Below are 17,765 nucleotides of genomic sequence, written 5' to 3'. Positions count from 1 at the left end.
ACCACGCTGTACCCTCACCACCACCACCACCACCATGTTATAAGGGAAGGAACAAGAACAACAGCGACAAGAAGAACAAGAAAGAACAAGAACAGCAAAGAACAATAAAAGAAGAAGAAGAAGAAGAAGAAGAAGAAGAAAGAGGCAAGAAGGAAGACAATAATAAATCCCCGAGACACAACAACACTGGAGACAGAAGCTGTGATAACTACGTCATAAAACAACTGGAAATAACACTGTGGGGCCAAGGGGAGTGGGGCCAAGGGGAGGGGGCCAAGGGGTGGGGAGAAGGGGAGTGGGGCCAAGGGGAGGGGGCCAAGGGGGAGTGGGGCCAAGGGGAGGGGCCAAGGGGAGGGGGCCAAGGGGTGAAGGAGCTAAGGTGTGAGGTGTGAGGCAAGTAGGAAGAGTAGGGAGAGAGGTAGGGAGAGAGAGGCAGATAAAGGTGGTGTAGGAGTAGAGAGAGGGGAGGCTGAGTGCTACCTTGTTGCTCTACACACACACACACACACACACTGGGGAAGGAAGCTGCCTCCACACACACACACACACACACACACACACACACACACACACACACACACACACACACACACACACACACACACACACACACACACACACACACACACACACACAACATATTCCCATCAAGAACTCAATCGGCATTACAAGAGGTCGAAGCTGTGCCAATAGTATACAGAGAGATTGGGACGTTGCAGACGGGCCAAAGTCCTCGAGAAACAAGTGTGGCGGGAGATACTGATTGTAGGTTTGTGGAAGTTTGTTTGCCACCACCCACACACATAGATCTCACATATAACTTGCATCACACCCGACACATAGGTTGGCGACGTGAGCAAGACGATATGGGTTCAGGAGGAGGAGGAGGAGGTGAAAGAACAGAATACTTTCACCTACACTACACTTGAGGTGAGGTAAGGTGGGGTGGGGTGGGGGTGTGGGTGGGGTGGTGGGTGGGGTGGGTGGTGTGTGGGTGGGTGGGTGGGTAGGGGTGGGGTGGGTGGGTGGTGGTGGTGGGTTAGTAGGTGGTGGGTAGTGGGTGGTGGGTGGTGGGTGGTGGGTAATTACACTTATCTAGACACTTATAAAGGTTTAATATTATCAAAGAGAAGAGTGAAAACAATTAAGAGTAGTTTACACACACACACAGTCAACAAGGAAGGTCGTGTGGTCGTCTTACCCCGTTGTCGTCCTGGATAATAGGGTCGTTCATGGGGTCAGGATCCAGATAATTGTTGTTGTCGTGGTGAAGGTGATGGTGGTAGTCCAGGATGTTGGTGGTAGTAGTGGTGGCATCGTCAGCCATGATCACAGTGCCGTCTGATCTCACCAGGCACCCATCTGATCTCACCAGGGTGCCATCCGAGGTGACGACGCTGCCATCAGGGGTGAGGATGGCACCCTCAGGCGTCACAAACACTGGCTGGGCTCTCCTTAGTGGCACGGAGTCATGGTGATAATGCGGGTAGTGCGGGTGGGGGTGATACCCACTCATACAGGTCGTCCTCGGGGTCGTAGAGTGGGTAGCCGCTGTCCCGAAGGTCGTCCTCAAGAAGGGCTACACTCAGGTCCCCCTCAGCAGGACCACCATAGGAAAGGAGCCGTCAGAGGTGGGCAGACCGTGGCGGCTACACCTGGGCACGGGGCCACCCAGGGGCACGGGGGCCTCGCACGGGGTACACATGCCACACAGAGCCCCCAGCATCGTGGAGGCCGTACCTCTACCGGCCTCAAACTTCAACCATTAACCCTTTCTCAGTTCCTTACACCTGAGCCACGTCTTAATTAACAGCTATCACCTAGGAACAACACCTGTAATTAACGCCAGGTAACGTCAACACAACACCTGTAATAACACCAGGTAACGTAACTACAACACCTGTAATTAACACCAGGTAACGTCAACACAACACCTGTAATTACACCAGGTAACACAGCACCAATTAACACCAGGTAACGTCAACACAACACCTGTAATTAACACCAGGTAACGTAACTACAACACCTGTAATTAACACCAGGTAACGTAACTACAACACCTGTAATTAACGCCCATAAAGACGTGTACGTATGTCTGTATAGTTGTGTACGTGTGCGCTTAATCGACTGTGTATACATGTACGTATAAGAATATCTACGGTAGACATACTTTTAACTTAGATAGATAGATAGATAGATAGATAGATATAGATACTTTCTGTTTTACACTTTAATTAACTTTTCAGGGTCTAAATTAGGTCAATGTTTATTAATGACAGGTTAATGAGTTTTCTAAACCTGTACTCTCTCTCTCTCTCTCTCTCTCTCTCTCTCTCATTTTCCATTTCTTCTTCACTCTCCTACTTTCTCTCATTCTCTCACACTCACTTTCTCTTCCTACCACACTCTCTCCCTCTCACCCATCCACTCTCCCTCCCACTCACTCACCCCTCTCCCTCTCACCTAGGTAACAACTCTCCCAGATGTTGAGGTAATTAGCAGAGGGTCGCAAGCTGGCTAATGACTACCCCAAGAGTGTGTGTGTGTGTGTGTGGTTTTGATTTGACAGTCACTACCACAACTACCACACCTGCAACCACCACAATCTCACCTGCAATACCACACAGACAATCCACCTACCACCCACCACCACCTTCCACCTCACTACCACCCTCTGCCCTCACTCGCACCCCCACCCACCCACTACCACCACCCACCCACCCACTACCACCCACTCCCACCCACTACCCCACCCACCCTCCACCACCCCACCCACTCCCACCCACTCTTAATTATTCCCAGTCAGTTGCAGAGCGCCACCAAAGGCAGTATTGCCGCCCCGTGTTTCAACCTCCGACCAATAATGTTAACTGAAGCCTTGACCTGACTTAATTACTATACAGGTAGGTTAGGTGTTCAGGTGTACTCCCACAGGTAAATGGTGAGTGTACAGTGTATCACCTGGTGTGTACTAGGGTGGGGAGGGGGTACAAGGTGGAGGGTGTGGGGAGGGGTACAATGAGGAGGGTACAAGGTGGTGGGGTACAAGGAGGAAGGGGTACAAGGAGAAGGTACAAGGTGAAGGGGTACAGGAGGAGGGGGGGTCGGGGAGGGTACAAGGAAAGGGGGTACAAGGTGGTGGGAGTACAAGGGAGGGGGTACAAGGAGGAGGGTACAAGGTGGTGGGGGGTACAGGTGGAGGGGGTACAGAAGGAGGAGGGGGTACAGGGAAGGGGGTACAAGGTGGTGGGGGTACAAGGTGGAGGGGGTACAAGGTGGAGGGTACAAGGTGGAGGGGGTACAGGTGGAGGGGTACAAGGTGGAGGGGGTTACAAATGGAGGGACAAGGCAGAAGGTAAAATGGAGGAGGTACCTGCAGGTATTCCCTAGTGGCTGGCAGCTTGTGACCAAAAGGACTTGGTCTTCTTAAATAAGGCTGAGGCGTGTGTGGTGACTCAGGCAAGTAGTTCCTTCCCTCCTTCCTTCATTTCCCTCACTTCCTTCCTTCCCTCACTTCCTTTTTTCCCTCACTTCCCTCTCACCTCCTAAACCCTCCCTCTTCTCCCTCCCTCTCCTGTCACTCCATCTCTTCCACCTCTCTCCTCTCCTCTACCTCCTCCATCTCTCCCTCCTTCTCCCCTCCCTCCTTCTCCTCCTCCTCCCTCTCCTCCTTCTCCCCTCCCTCCTCCTCCTCCCTCCTTCGTAGAGAATAGGCCTTGCCTCCCTGCTGTGAGTTGCGAGAAAATAAATTCTTCCCACCCTTCCTTCTGCAGGGTGTAGCCAGGGAGGAGTACACACCTGGATACAGCACTCACTTACCTCCTTCAGGTGTGTGTGTGTGTGTGTGTGTGTGTGTGGTGCGTGTGTGCGTGTGTTGCGTGTGGTGCGTGTGTGGTGTGTGTGTGTGTGTAAACTTATGAGTGCATGTGGTTGTATTACACACACGCTTCTCGTCATACCTGTACACATCTGACCTTAGCACACTTACGCCGACCTCAGACACACACCTGAATAACACACCTGACCTTTAAACCAGGGTCACACACCTACACAGGGATTAGACACCTGACCTACACACATGACCTAAACCTTTAAAGACCTAAGCTTCATCTACACACCTATTCTACATCTACACACCTGTTCTACATCTACACACCTGTTCTACACACCTGTTCTACCTGGGCAGGTAGCGCAGCAGCTTACCCCTCCCCTTCACTTGCGGCCTCTTAATAGCAATGCCTCCCACCCCTAGCAATATATTACCTGCTAGTGCCTCCCCCTTTAACCCTTAACCTTCCCCTTAGTCTAGTTCCCCCTTAGTCTAATGCCTTCCCTTTAACCCCTTAACCTCCCCTTAGTGTTATTTTTTTTCATTACAAGGTATATTTTCCTCTCTCTCTCTCTCTCTCTCTCTCTCTCTCTTCTCTCTCTCTCTCTCTCTCTCTCTCTCTCTCTCTCTCTCTCTCTCTCTCAATATTTGCAAACCCACGTATATAAAATCGCCCACGTAAATACACACAAAACGACCCCATCAGTTCCCGACATTTATACCCAACACACACACACACACACACACACACACACACACACACACACACACACATCGATATTTATAGGGGCATTTCCCCAGCTTCCGAGTTTTAATTTCCAGGAAGGACTACTATTCTTCTTGTTCGTACTATGAATAAAAGGGTCGTATTTGTTTCCCAGAAGGATGACTATTCTCTCTTGTTCGTACTATGAATAAAAGGGTCTTATTTATTTTCAGGATGGCATGATAGCGAATATGGCACAAAGACAGGTGTATAGCAATGTATAGCACTAAACGAGGGCAAGATAGCACCAATATAGCACAAGGAAGCAGTATAGCAAAGAGGGCAGTATAGCACAAGAGAGGACAGTATAGCACCAAGAGGGCAGTATAGCACCAAGTGAAGACAGTATAGTACAGCATAGCACAGTAGCACCAGGAGAAGACAGTATAGCACGGCATGCAGGTATAGCACCAAGAAAGGGCAGTATAGCACCAAGTGAAGACAGTATGGTACAGCATAGCACAGTATAGCACCAAGAAGACAGTATAGCACGGCATAGCGGAGTATAGCACCAAGAGAAGACTATAGCACGTATGCGAATATAGCAGCACAAGGCCCGGCACTCACAGTATTAAAGGTCTACACAAATATTTAGCCTTCAAGTTTTCCATCACAAACATCAAAGACCTTCTTGGTTTATGTTACCGACGACCCTTCCTTCCTTCCTTCCTTCCTTCCTTCCTTCCTTCCTTCATTCCTTCCAACTCCCCTTCCTACACCCCTTCCTTCCTTCCTTCCTTCCTTCCTTCCACCTCTCCCTCTTTCTCCTTCCTTCTTTCTTTCCTTCCTTCCTTCTATCCATCTTCTCTTCCTTCCTTCCTTCCTTCCTTCCTTCCTTCCTTCCTTCCTTCCTACACCCCTTCCTTCCACCTCTCTCTTTTCTCCTTCCTTCCTTTTCCTCTCCACCCCTTCCTTCCTTCCTCCACCCCTTCCTTCCACCCTCTCCTTCCTCTCCTTCCTTCCCTCCCTTCCTTCCTTCTCTATCCATCTCTCTCCTTCCTTCCTTCTTTCCTTCTATACATCTCTCTCTCTCCTTCCTTCCTTCCTTCCTTCCTTTCTATCCATCTCTCCTTCCTTTCCCTTCCTTCCTTCTATACATCTTTCTCCTTCCTTCCTTCCTTCCTTCCACCTCTCCCTCTTTCTCCTTCCTTCCTTCCTTCTATACATCTCTCTCTCCTTCCTTCCTTCCTTCCCACCCTCCACATTTCCCTCCTTCCCACACACACACACACACCTGACTACACCTGCAGGCGTCTCTTGCATCCTATTAATATACACACACCTGGCCTTGACATCTGACTCATACACCCCCTCATACATGCCTCATCTCATACACCCCTCATACATGCCTCATACATGCCTCATACACCCTCATACACCCTCATACACATTCTCAGTGTATGGTATTGTCATGTGAGCAACCAAATATACTCTCTCTCTCTCTCCTTCATCCTTCACCTCTTCTCACTCCAACCCACCCAGCTGATCACCCACCCACCTACACCTCACCTCAGCCCACCTACACCTCACCTCAGCCCACTTGCCCACCTTGACTCACCTACCCACCCACCTACTCACTGCTCAAGCGCGATATGATCAACAAATACTGACCCTCAAGCGGAAATGTCGCTGGCTGTAACTTATTCATCTGTTGGGTATTTCTAGTTATTATTTTCTAGGGAAGGGAGGGGAAGGGGAAGGGAGGGGAGGGAAGGGGGAAGGGAGGAGAAGGGAAAGGAAGGGAAGGGGAGTGAGGGAATCGTCCCAAATCTGATGCAAATATTAAACTTGTTTTTACACACACACACACACACACACACACACACACACACACACACACACACACACACACACACACACACACCATTCATTTCAAGTCTGATTTTTGTCTACTTAAGATAAATAAAGAAGGATGATAACAATGTCCTCGAGATGAACACATACTGAGGGTCGTGGTGCCTCATCTAACATTATTCTCAGTCCCACGATTTATTTAACATTGGTACTGAATGTCAACAAACAATGGCTGGGGTGGGGTTGGGTGGGGGTGGGTGGGGTGGGTTGGGTGGGTTGGTAAGGTGGGTTGCTAGTTGGTGGGGTGTGGGGGGTGGGGTGATGGGGTTGGGTTTGGTGGGTGGGGTGGGTGGGTGGGTTGGTGGGTTGGTTTGGTTAGGTTGGTGGGTGGGTGGGGATGGTGGGTTTGGTTAGGTGGGTGTGGGTGGGGTGGGTGGGTGGATGGTTGGTTTGGTTAGGTTAAGGTAATGGTTAATGAATTATATATAGAGAATGAGGTGACTCCTTCCTGAACTAAGATAACACCTTGCTATGTGGGAAGAGGAGGTGAGGAAGAGGGGTAAGAAGAGGAGGTGAGGAAGGAGGGGAAGAGGAGGTGAGGAAGAGGAGGTGGAGGAAGAGGAGGTGAGGAAGAGGAGGTGAGGAAGAGGAGGTGAGGGAAGAGGAGGTGAGGAAGAGGAGGTAGGGAAGAGGAGGTAGGGAGGAGGAGGTAGTGAGGAGGAGGTAGGGGAGGAGGAGGTAGGGAGGAGGAGGTGAGGGAAGAAGAGGTAGGGGGGGGGAAGAAGGAGGAAGAAGGAGGGAAGAAGAAGCAAAGCAGACCTTTTCCTCTTCCTTTCTTTTTTTTAAACAACCATCCTAGGAAACGCAGGACTAGGCGTGTCCATTACCTATGTCCGGGTTACCATAGAATGAGGCTCACCTGACCCAATCCAACCCACCTAACCCAACCCAAATGAATAGCCCCTGTTTATAGACCCTACATCAAATAGGGCCTAATTGAATAGTATAGTAGTTCTAACAGGCCCTCCCAGGTGTCCGTAGTTACATAGTTAAGTGGCAATTCACCTCAGTGTTATGGTAGTGTGTTACTGTTATGGTGGTATGTTAGTATGTCATGGTAATCGTATGGTAGTGTTGTAGTGTCATGGTAGCATTAATGTCGTGGTATGGTTAGGTTATGGTAGCTGTTGTGGTGTTATGTTAGCATCATGGTAGAGTCATGGTAGTGTGTCACTGTATCATGGTAGAGTCACACGCTACAATAATCGACATTTTCAGTAATAATCGTCTATATTTCATCACCCGCACACAATATATTATCCCACGTACATAAACATACACTGACACGTACATACATTCACCCAGACACATACATTATTCACCACTGACACATACATACATACATACATACATACATACATACATACATACATACATACATACATACATACATACAATATGAATTTAATGTGATTTTCTTACAATAATAATAATAATAATAATAATAATAATAATAATAATAATAATAATAATATAATAATAATAACCTAAAGACAACACGAGGCAAAATGACTCCGAAATTCCAATTATAAAATATAACTCTCATTGTATCTAAATGGCTGAGGAACTCGACATAATGGTCCTGTGTTCACTCTCCAAAATGAAATATAGTGGGGGTTCTTATATAAAATGGTGTGCTATAGTGTTCCTTATATAAAATGGTGCTATAGTGTTTTATATAAATGGTGTGCTATAGTGGTTCCTTTATATGTGTGCTATAGTGGGGTTCCATATAAATGGTGTGCTATAGTGGGGTCTTATATAAATGGTGTGCTATAGTGGGTTCTTATATAAGATGTGTGATATAGTGTTCCTATATAAAATGGTGCTATAGGGTTCCTATATAAAATGGTGTTATAGTGGGGTTCCATAATGCTATAGTGGGGGTTCTTATATAAAATGGTTATAGTGGGGGTTCCTATATAAAATGGTGTGCTATAGTGGGGGTTCCTATATAAATGGTGTGCTATAGTGGGGTTCTTATATAAAATGGTTTCTATAGTGGGGGTTCCTTATATAAAATGGTGTGCTAGTGGGGGTTCCTATATAAGATGGTGTGCATAGTGGGGTTTTATATAAAATGGTCATGCAGTGGGGGTCCTATATAAAATGGTGTGCTATAGTGGTCTTATATAAATGGTGTGCTATAGTGGGGGTTCCTATATAAATGGTGTGCTATAGTGGGGGTTCCTTATATAAAATGGTTTGCTATAGTGGGGGTTCTATATAAAATGGTGTTATAGTGGGGTTCCTATATAAGATGGTGTGCATAGTGGGGTTCCTATATAAAATGGTGTGCTATAGTGGGGTTCATATAAATGGTGTGCTATAGTGGGGGTTCCTATATAAATGGTGTGCTATAGTGGGGGTTCCTATAAAATGGTGCTATAGTGGGGGTTCCTTATATAAAATGGTGTGCTATAGTGGGGGTTCCTATATAAATGGTGTGCTATAGTGGGGGTTCTTATATAAAATGTGCTATAGTGGGGGTTCCTATAGATGGTGTGCATAGTGGTTCCTATATAAATGGTTTTATAGTGGGGTCTTATATAAAATGGTGTGCTATATGGGGGGTTCTATATAAAATGGTGTGCTATAGTGGGGGTCTTATATAAAATGGTGTGCTATAGTGGGGGTTCTTATATAAAATGGTGTGCTATAGTGGGGGTTTCATAAAATGAAAATATATGGGGGTTCCTATATAAGATGGTGCTATAGTGGGGGTTCTTATATAAAATGGTTTGCTATAGTGGGGGTTCCTATATAAAATGGTGGCAGTGGGGTTCCTATATAAAATGGTTTGCTATATGGGGGGTTCTATATAAAATGGTGTGCTATAGTGGGGTTCATGTAAAAATGGTTTCATAGTGGGGGTTCCTATATAAATGGTGTGCTATAGTGGGGGTTCCATATAAAATGGTTTGCTATAGTGGGGTTCTTATATAAAATGGTGTGCTATAGTGGGGGTTCCTATATAAAATGGTTTGCTATAGTGGGGGTTCTTATATAAAAATGGTGTGCTATAGTGGGGTTCATATAAATGGCTTCATAGTGGGGTCTTTTATATAAAATGGTGTGCTATAGTGGGGGTTCTGTATAAAATGGTTTGCTATAGTGGGGGTTCTATATAAAATGGTGTGCTATAGTGGGGTTCTGTAAATGGCTATAGTGGGGGTTTTATATAAATGGTGTGCTATAGTGGGGGTTCCTTATATAAATGGTGTGCTATAGTGGGGGTTCTATATAAATGGTTTGCTATAGTGGGGGTTCTATATAAAATGGTGTGCTATAGTGGGGGTTCCATATAAAATGGTTTGCTATAGTGGGGGTTCTTATATAAAATGGTGTGCTATAGTGGGGTTCTTATATAAAATGGTGTGCTATAGTGGGGTTCCTATAAATGGTGTGCTATAGTGGGGGTTCATATAAGATGGTGTGCTATAGTGGGGGTTCCATATAAAATGGTGCTATAGTGGGGGTTCCTATATAAAATGGTGTGCTATAGTGGGGTTCTTATATAAAATGGTGTGCTATAGTGGGGTTCCTATATAAATGGTGTGCTATAGTGGGGGTCCTATATAAAATGGTGTGCATAGTGGGGGTTCCTTATATAAAATGGTGTGCTATAGGGGGTCTTATATAAAATGGTGTCTATAGTGGTTCCTATAAAATGGTTTGCTATATAGGAGGTCCTCATAAAAATGGTGTGCTATAGTGGGGGTTCCATATGAAATGGTGTGCTATAGTGGGGTCTTATATAAAATGGTTTGCTATAGTGGGGGTTCCTATATAAATGGTGTGCTATAGTGGGGGTTCCATATAAATGGTTTGCTATAGTGGGTCTTATATAAATGGTGTATAGTGGGGGTTCCTATAAAATGGTGCTATAGTGGGGGTTCCTATATAAAATGGTGTGCTATAGTGGGGGTCCTATATAAAATGGTGTGCTATAGTGGGGGTTCCTATATAAAATGGTTTGCTATAGTGGGGTTCCTATAAAAATGGTTTTATAGTGGGGTTCTTATATAAAATGGTGTGCATAGGGGTTCCTATAAAATGGTTTCCTATAGTGGGGGTTCCTATATAAAATGGTTTCCTAGTGGGGTTCCTATATAAAATGGCTACATAATGGCTTTTTTGGGGGTGTAATCTAACAAAATAGAGGAAAGGAAGGGAAGAAGGAAGGAAGGAAGGAAGGAAGGAAGGAGAAGAAGGAGAGGAGGAAGAGAGGAAGAGGAAGGAAGGAAGGAAGGAAGGAAGGAAGGAAGGAGAATAAGAGGAGAGGAGGAAGGCAGGAAAGATTTGGAGGAATGAATGAAGGAAGAGAAGAAAGATTTGTATACATATATATATATTTCTGTACGGCAATATACATGTCTCTCATACATACACGCATACTGTCTACGTATGTGTATCTCCAACATGTATAACCCTGTGTACCACTACTATATAGAAACATTCTCCATACTACACACCCACACTACGCCCACACGAGATAAGTTGAGCTATCTTTAATTTTCTAAACAATTTGCTAATAATCCGTGTGTGTGTGTGTGTGCGTGTGGTGTGTGTGTGTGTGTGTGTGTGTGTGTGTGTGTGTGCATTAAAAGTATACATAAATCGTATGAATTGTGTATTTTTGACTGTATGATAAGAGCCAGTCAGTATTGTCTTGTTATTCAATATTATATGAACGTTCTAGTCTGACTGGCTGCTTGGGTGACCTGACTGGCTACCTTGGTGACCTGACTGGCTATATGAATGACCTGACTGACTGCTTGGGTGACCTGACTGGCTACCTTGGTGACCTGACTGGCTATTTGAATGACCTGACTGCTTGGGCGACCTGACTCAGCTGCAAAAGAACCAAGAGGGGGAGATGGGGTCAAACTGGCACTAGCTAACAAGGTCACTGAAGGTCAAATTGGCCCTAACTAACAAGAAAATAGTTAATGAGGCACTAGTTAACAGGGCACAAGTTAACGAGGCACAGTGAGATAGTTAACACATCCCATTAACCACCTTCAACCACCTCGTTCAACACTAAACACCAATTCTTCCACCATTTTCCTTCACAACCACCACAGTCATTGGGGTTTTTTTTTCTAGGACGAACAAAGAATGGAAGGTCGAGCTCGTTTTCATCCTCCGTTTTTTATCGTTTTAATTCAGCCACTTTTTTTTTCCAGGAGAGACGAGAGTAATTTTAACACAGGTGGGATGAATGTTAGTTCCCATACGGCAAAATATTTGTTTATATATATGTATCGGTTTTTTTTCCAGTAGTTAATTTTTTTTTTCAATTTATTTTCGCTCGTTTCGATTTTGAGTAACACATCACTAATGTTTATTTCACACTTGTAGGTCACAGTTGGTAACGATAATAACACCAAGTAACGTTGATAACACTGGATAACATTAATAAAACCGAGTAACGCTGATAAATGACGTTAATAACACCAAGTAACGCTGATGACACAGTAACATAAATATCACCAAGTAACAATGACGAGTAACATTAATAACAAAGTGAATAGCGTTAATAACACTTGAGTAACGCTTATAACAACAAATAACGCAGAATAACACAAAAATAACGGAGATAACTATGCAACATAGGATAACACCAGAGTAGAGATAACATTATGTAACGCAGATAACATGAGTTAACTTACGATAACAAATAAAGCGTATCACTAAACATAACGTATAGTAACACTACTGTAACAAAATGTAACGGGAGTAACATATTTGCGCATGAAAGCATTTGTAACTCAGTATACAGCGGCAGTAACTCAGTATAACGCGGCAGTAACTCAGTATAATGTGGCGGTAACTCAGTATAACGCGACAGTAACTCAGTATAACGCGGCAGCAACTCAGTATAACGCAGCAGTAACTCAGTATAACGCAGCAGTACTCAGTATAACGCGGCAGTAAACAGCATAATGCATAGTACTCAGTATAACACGACAGTAACTCAGTATACAGCGGCGGTAACTCAGTATAACGCGGCAGTAACTCAGTATAACGCGGCAGTAATTAGTATAACACAGCAGTAACTCAGTATAACGCGGCAGTAACTCAGTATAACGCGGCAGTAACTCAGTATAACGCGGCAGTAATTTAGTATAACAACAGTAACTCAGTAACGCGGCAGTAACTCAGTATAACGCAGCAGTAACTCTGGTATAACGCGGCAGTAACTCAGTATAACGGCAGTAACTCAGTATAACGCGGCAGTAACTCAGTATAACGCGGCAGTAACTCAGTATAACGCGGCAGTAACTCAGTATAACGCGGCAGTAACTCAGTATAACGCGGCAGTAACTCAGTATAACGCGGCAGTAACTTGTATAACGCGGCAGTAACTCAGTATAACGCGGCGGTAACTCCAGTATAACGCGGCAGTAACTCAGTATAACACAGCAGTAACTGTATAACACAGCAGTAACTCTAGTATAACGCAGCAGTAATCTCAGTATAACGCAGCAGTAACTCAGTATAACGCGGTAACTCAGGATAACGCAGTACCATAACGCAGCAGTAACTCAGTATAACGCGGCAGTAACTTCAGTATAATGCAGCAGTAACTCAGTATAACGCGGCAGTAACGTATAACGCGCAGTAACCAGTATAACGCGGCAGTAACTCCGTATAACCAGCAGTAACTCAGTATAACACGGCAGTAACTCAGTATAACGCGGCAGTAACTCAGTATAACGCGGCAGTAATTAGTATAACGCGGCAGTAACTCAGTAACGCTGCAGTAACTCAGTATAACGCAGCAGTAACTTCAGTATAACGCGGCAGTAACTCAGTATAACGCGCAGTAACTCGGTAACGCGCGTAACTCGGTATAACGCGGCAGTAACTCAGTATAACGCGGCAGTAACTCAGTATACAGCGGCAGTAATCGTATAACGCAGCAGTAACTCAGTATAACGCAGCAGTAACTCATGTATAACAGTACCTCAGTATAACGCAGCAGTAACTCAGTATAACGCGGCGGTAACTCAGTATAACGCGACAGTAACTCAGTATAACGCGGCAGTACCTCAGTATAACGCAGCAGTAACTCCAGTATAACGCGGCAGTAACTCAGTATAACGCAGCAGTAACTCAGTATAACGCGACAGTAACTCAGTATAACTGGCGGTAACTCAATTATAACGCAGCAGTACCTCAGTATAACGCGGCATAACTCAGTATAATGCGGCAGTAACTCAGTATAACGCAGTAACTCAGTATAACACAGCAGTAACTGAGTATAAACAGTATAACGCAGCAGTAACTCAGTATAATGCGGCAGTAACTCAGTATAACGCAGCAGTAACTCAGTATAACGCGGCAGTAACTCCAGTATAATGCAGCAGTAACTCAGTTATCGCAGCAGTAACTCAGTATAACGCAGCAGTAACTCAGTATAACGCGGCAGTAACTCAGTATAATGCGGCAGTAACTCAGTATAACGCGGCAGTAACTCAGTATGTGGCGGTAACTCAGTATACGGGCAGTAACTCAGTATAACGCGGCGGTAACTCAGTATAACGCGGCAGTAACTCAGTATAACGCCGTAACTCAGTATAACGCGGCAGTAACTCAGTATAACGGTAACTCAGTATAACGCGGCAGTAACTCAGTATAACGGCGACGTTCAGTATAACGGCGGTAACTCAGTATAACGCGGCAGTATCAGTATAACGCGGCAGTAACTCAGTATAACGCGGCAGTAACTCAGTATAACGCGGCAGTAACTCAGTATAACCGGCAGTAACTCAATTTAACGCGGCAGTAACTCAGTATAACGGCAGTAACTCAGTATAACGCGGCAGTAACTCAGTATAACGCGGCAGTAACTCAGTATAACGCGGCAGTAACTCAGTATCGCGGCATGTAACTCAGTATAACGCGGCAGTAACTCAGTATAACGCGGCAGTAACTCAGTATAGCGGTAACTATTATGGGCAGGTAACTCAGTATAACGCAGCAGTAACTCAGTACGCGCGGTAACTCGTTATAACGCGGTAGTAACTCAGTATAACGCGGTAATCAGTATAACGCGGGCAGTAACCAGTATAACGCGGCAGTAACTCAGTATAACCGGCAGTAACTCAGTATAACACAGCAGTAACTCAGTATAGCAGCAGTGACTCAGTATAACGCAGCAGTAACTCAGTATAACGCAGCAGTAACTCAGTATAACGCGGCAGTAACTCGGTATAACGCGGCAGTAACTCAGTATAACGCGGCGGTAACTCAGTATAACGCGGCAGTAACTCAGTATAACGCAGCAGTAACTCAGTATAACGCAGCAGTAACTCAGTATAACGCGGCAGTAACTCAGTATAACGCGGCAGTAACTCAGTATAACGCGGCAGTAACTCAGTATAACGCAAAATGATGGACGAACGAACGGACAGACGGAAGAGTAACACAAGACTTCCCTAAGATGTAACGTAAAGTAACAAATGAGATAAAGTAACTTGAGTAACGTAAAGTAACAAATGAGTAACGTAAAGTAACAAATGAGTAACGTAAAGTAACAAATGAGTAACGTAAAGTAACAAATGAGTAACGTAAAGTAACAACTGAGTAACGTAAAGTAACAAATGAGATAAAGTAACAACTGAGTAACGTAAAGTAACAAATGAGTAACGTAAAGTAACAAATGAGTAACGTAAAGTAACAACCGAGTAACGTAAAGTAACAAATGAGATAAAGTAACAAATTAGTAACGTAAAGTAGCAAATAGGTAACGTAAAGTAGCAAATGAGTAACGTAAAGTAGCAAATGAGTAACGTAAAGTAGCAAATGGTAACGTAAAAACAAATGAGTAACGTAAAGAAACAACTGAGTAACGTAAAGTAACAACTGAATAGCGTAAAGTAACGAAGGATTAACGTTAAATAACTATTAGTAACGTAAAGTAACAAATGAGTAACGTAAAGTAACTTAAGTAACGTAAAGTAACAAATGAGTAACGTAAAGTAACAAATGGTCAAGGCAAAATTCTGTAACATCATGTAAAACGAATAACGGAACACTGGACGCAACACAGCACGCAACACAACTAACGCAACACTGGACGCAACACTGGACGCAACACCACACAAGAGACGAGAAGTTCCCCGCAGGATACGGAGGACAGGTGTGTGTGTGTGTGTGTGGCAGGTGTGCAGGACTCCTCGTAGGACCTGCCCCTCCTCCCTCCCCGCGCGTCCAGCAACAGTTGGGAGGTAAGGACGCCAGGACCTTTGTAGGACTCGACCTAGCCAACTCCTGCGCCCCTACGGTTGCCTGAGGGAGTGAGAGGTAACCCAGAGCCAGGCCAGAGCCAGGCCAGAGCCAGGAGCAGCGCCTCACGTGTGCTCACAGTGACGAGTTTCCCCAATGTGACGACCCACACACGCTCGCCTCACTCCCTTACCCTCCACCCTCCGCCACCAGTCCCTCCACCACCTATAGGTACCCTCCTCTCCCTCCTCTCCTCCCTCTTTCTCTTCCTCCTCACCCACTGCAGTTATGATGCACCTAACGCCCTAGTCATACATACATACATACATACATACATACATACATACATACATACATACATTAACGACCACTAACTACCAACACAATGATATAATTTAGGAACCACTACCACCATCCTACTAACACTATCCTACTACCACCACCACATTACCCTAAGTATCGGAACCACTCTACCACTATCCATTATCCACCACTACTACCACCATCCACCACACTGTTAAAAAACATTAGGCCCATATTACCACCATTCTACTACCACAATTACTACCACCATCGACGACCACTACACGATACCTGAACTTCCATCAAACTTAACAAAATGCATTACACACACACACACGCACGCACGCACACACACACACACACACACACACACCTACACACACGAGTTATCAGGTGGGGGAGGAAAGGGAGGGGAGAGAGGGAGGGGGGGAGAGGGGAGGGGAGAGAGGGAAGGAGGGGGGAGAGGGAAGGGAAGGGGAGGCCGCATTCCTTCGAGTCGCATGATAAATCGTGTTTGTACCGCAGAGGGAGGGAGGGAGGAGGGGGTGAGAGGGGTGAGAGGGGAATGAATGTGATTATAAATAATGATCATGCAATCTTACTCACCTCACCCTCACCCCTCACCCATCAACGATTGTAAATGAAAACTGGTATTGATTCACCTTAGAGTTTACTGATCACCTCCAAGGCTCCAGAACAGAGTTAATGTAATGTGGCAATGGAGCCCTCAGAGTTACTGACACGAGAGGTATCTTTAATAGAGAGAGAGAGAGAGAGAGAGAGAGAGAGAGAGAGAGAGAGAGAGAGAGAGAGAGAAAATTACATACAGTGAGAATCTATTTAATTAGTTTCCTGCCGCCCCCACCAACAGGCCTCCACCCCTCCTTACATCAAGAATGGAGCCTAATCGCCCGAAACAAATGTAATCTATCTCTCACAAGGTCGTTACCACCAAGCCAGAGTAGTTAATCTATCTTAGCCAATCAGAGGCGTCGACGTCACGGAGTCATTCACCGCTAACATCACTTCGTTCTTTTGTTGAGTGGGGTGGAGGGGTGAGTGAGTGGGAGGGGAGGTGGGGTGAGTGGGGAGGGGGGTGGTAAGGAGGGGAGGGAGGTGGGTGAGTAAGGGAGGGGGGTGAGTGGGAGGGGAGGGGAGGTGGGTGAGTGGGGAGGGGAGGAGGGTGAGGGAGGGGAGGGTGAGTAAGTGGGAGGGGGGTGAGTGAGTGGGAGGAGGTGGGTGAGGAGTGAGTGAGAGGGGTGTGTGTGTGGGGGCTAGTGAGGGGCGACGAGTGGGAGTAGCGTCTGGGGTGGTATTAAAGGTATAGTGCGAGTTCAGGTGCGGCGAGTGGGATGGTATGAGGGGGGCTAGTGAGTGAGTGGGATAATCTGAATAAGTGAGTGGGGTTATCTGAATGAATAAGAGGGGTGATCTGAATGAGTGGGATGATCTGGAGGAGGTTAATGGGAAAGGTCAGGAAGAGGAGGAGAGGGAAATATAGAGGAGGGGAGAATGGTGAGAGGGGAGAGGGAGAATTCAATACTGTGAGAATGAGTGGGAGGAGAGGGAATACAAGTAACTGAGGAAAATTGAAAGAAAAGACAAGAGAAAAGAGGGGAGAGAGAGAGAGAGAGAGAGAGAGAGAGAGAGAGAGGGTGGAGGTCGGAGTCTGGTTGCTCTCACAGACACACAGCTGGGTACCAACGTCAGTCTCACTCCTCTCCTCCCACTCCACCCCACTTCTCTCCCTCTCACCCACAGCCTTCTTCCCTCTGT

At 45.7% G+C, this 17,765-nt stretch overlaps 2 protein-coding genes across 2 annotated transcripts in view; both read right to left on the bottom strand.

Moving 5' to 3' along the window:
• Positions 1–1,201: 1,201 nt before the first annotated feature.
• LOC121877146 lies at positions 1,202–15,837 on the bottom strand (the record flags this gene model as incomplete). The annotated part of the gene is given in 2 exon segments (XM_042382766.1): positions 1,202–1,820; positions 15,816–15,837. A coding segment is annotated over 1 exon segment (315 nt), but the record flags the coding sequence as incomplete, so codon positions are not given.
• LOC121877145 (FERM and PDZ domain-containing protein 4-like) overlaps positions 1,650–17,765 on the bottom strand; it is a gene marked incomplete at its 5' end in the record, with an annotated part of 87,217 nt that continues 71,101 nt past the window's right edge. Inside the window, 1 exon segment of the mRNA XM_042382765.1 lies at positions 1,650–1,742. Within this exon segment, the coding sequence (XP_042238699.1) occupies positions 1,650–1,742 (93 nt within the window).

The sequence above is a fragment of the Homarus americanus genome, unplaced genomic scaffold (genome assembly GCF_018991925.1).
Source record: "Homarus americanus isolate GMGI-L3 unplaced genomic scaffold, GMGI_Hamer_2.0 scaffold24140, whole genome shotgun sequence".
NCBI classification, from domain to species: Eukaryota; Metazoa; Arthropoda; class Malacostraca; order Decapoda; family Nephropidae; genus Homarus; species Homarus americanus.
This window is presented reverse-complemented; position numbering and strand designations above follow the sequence as displayed.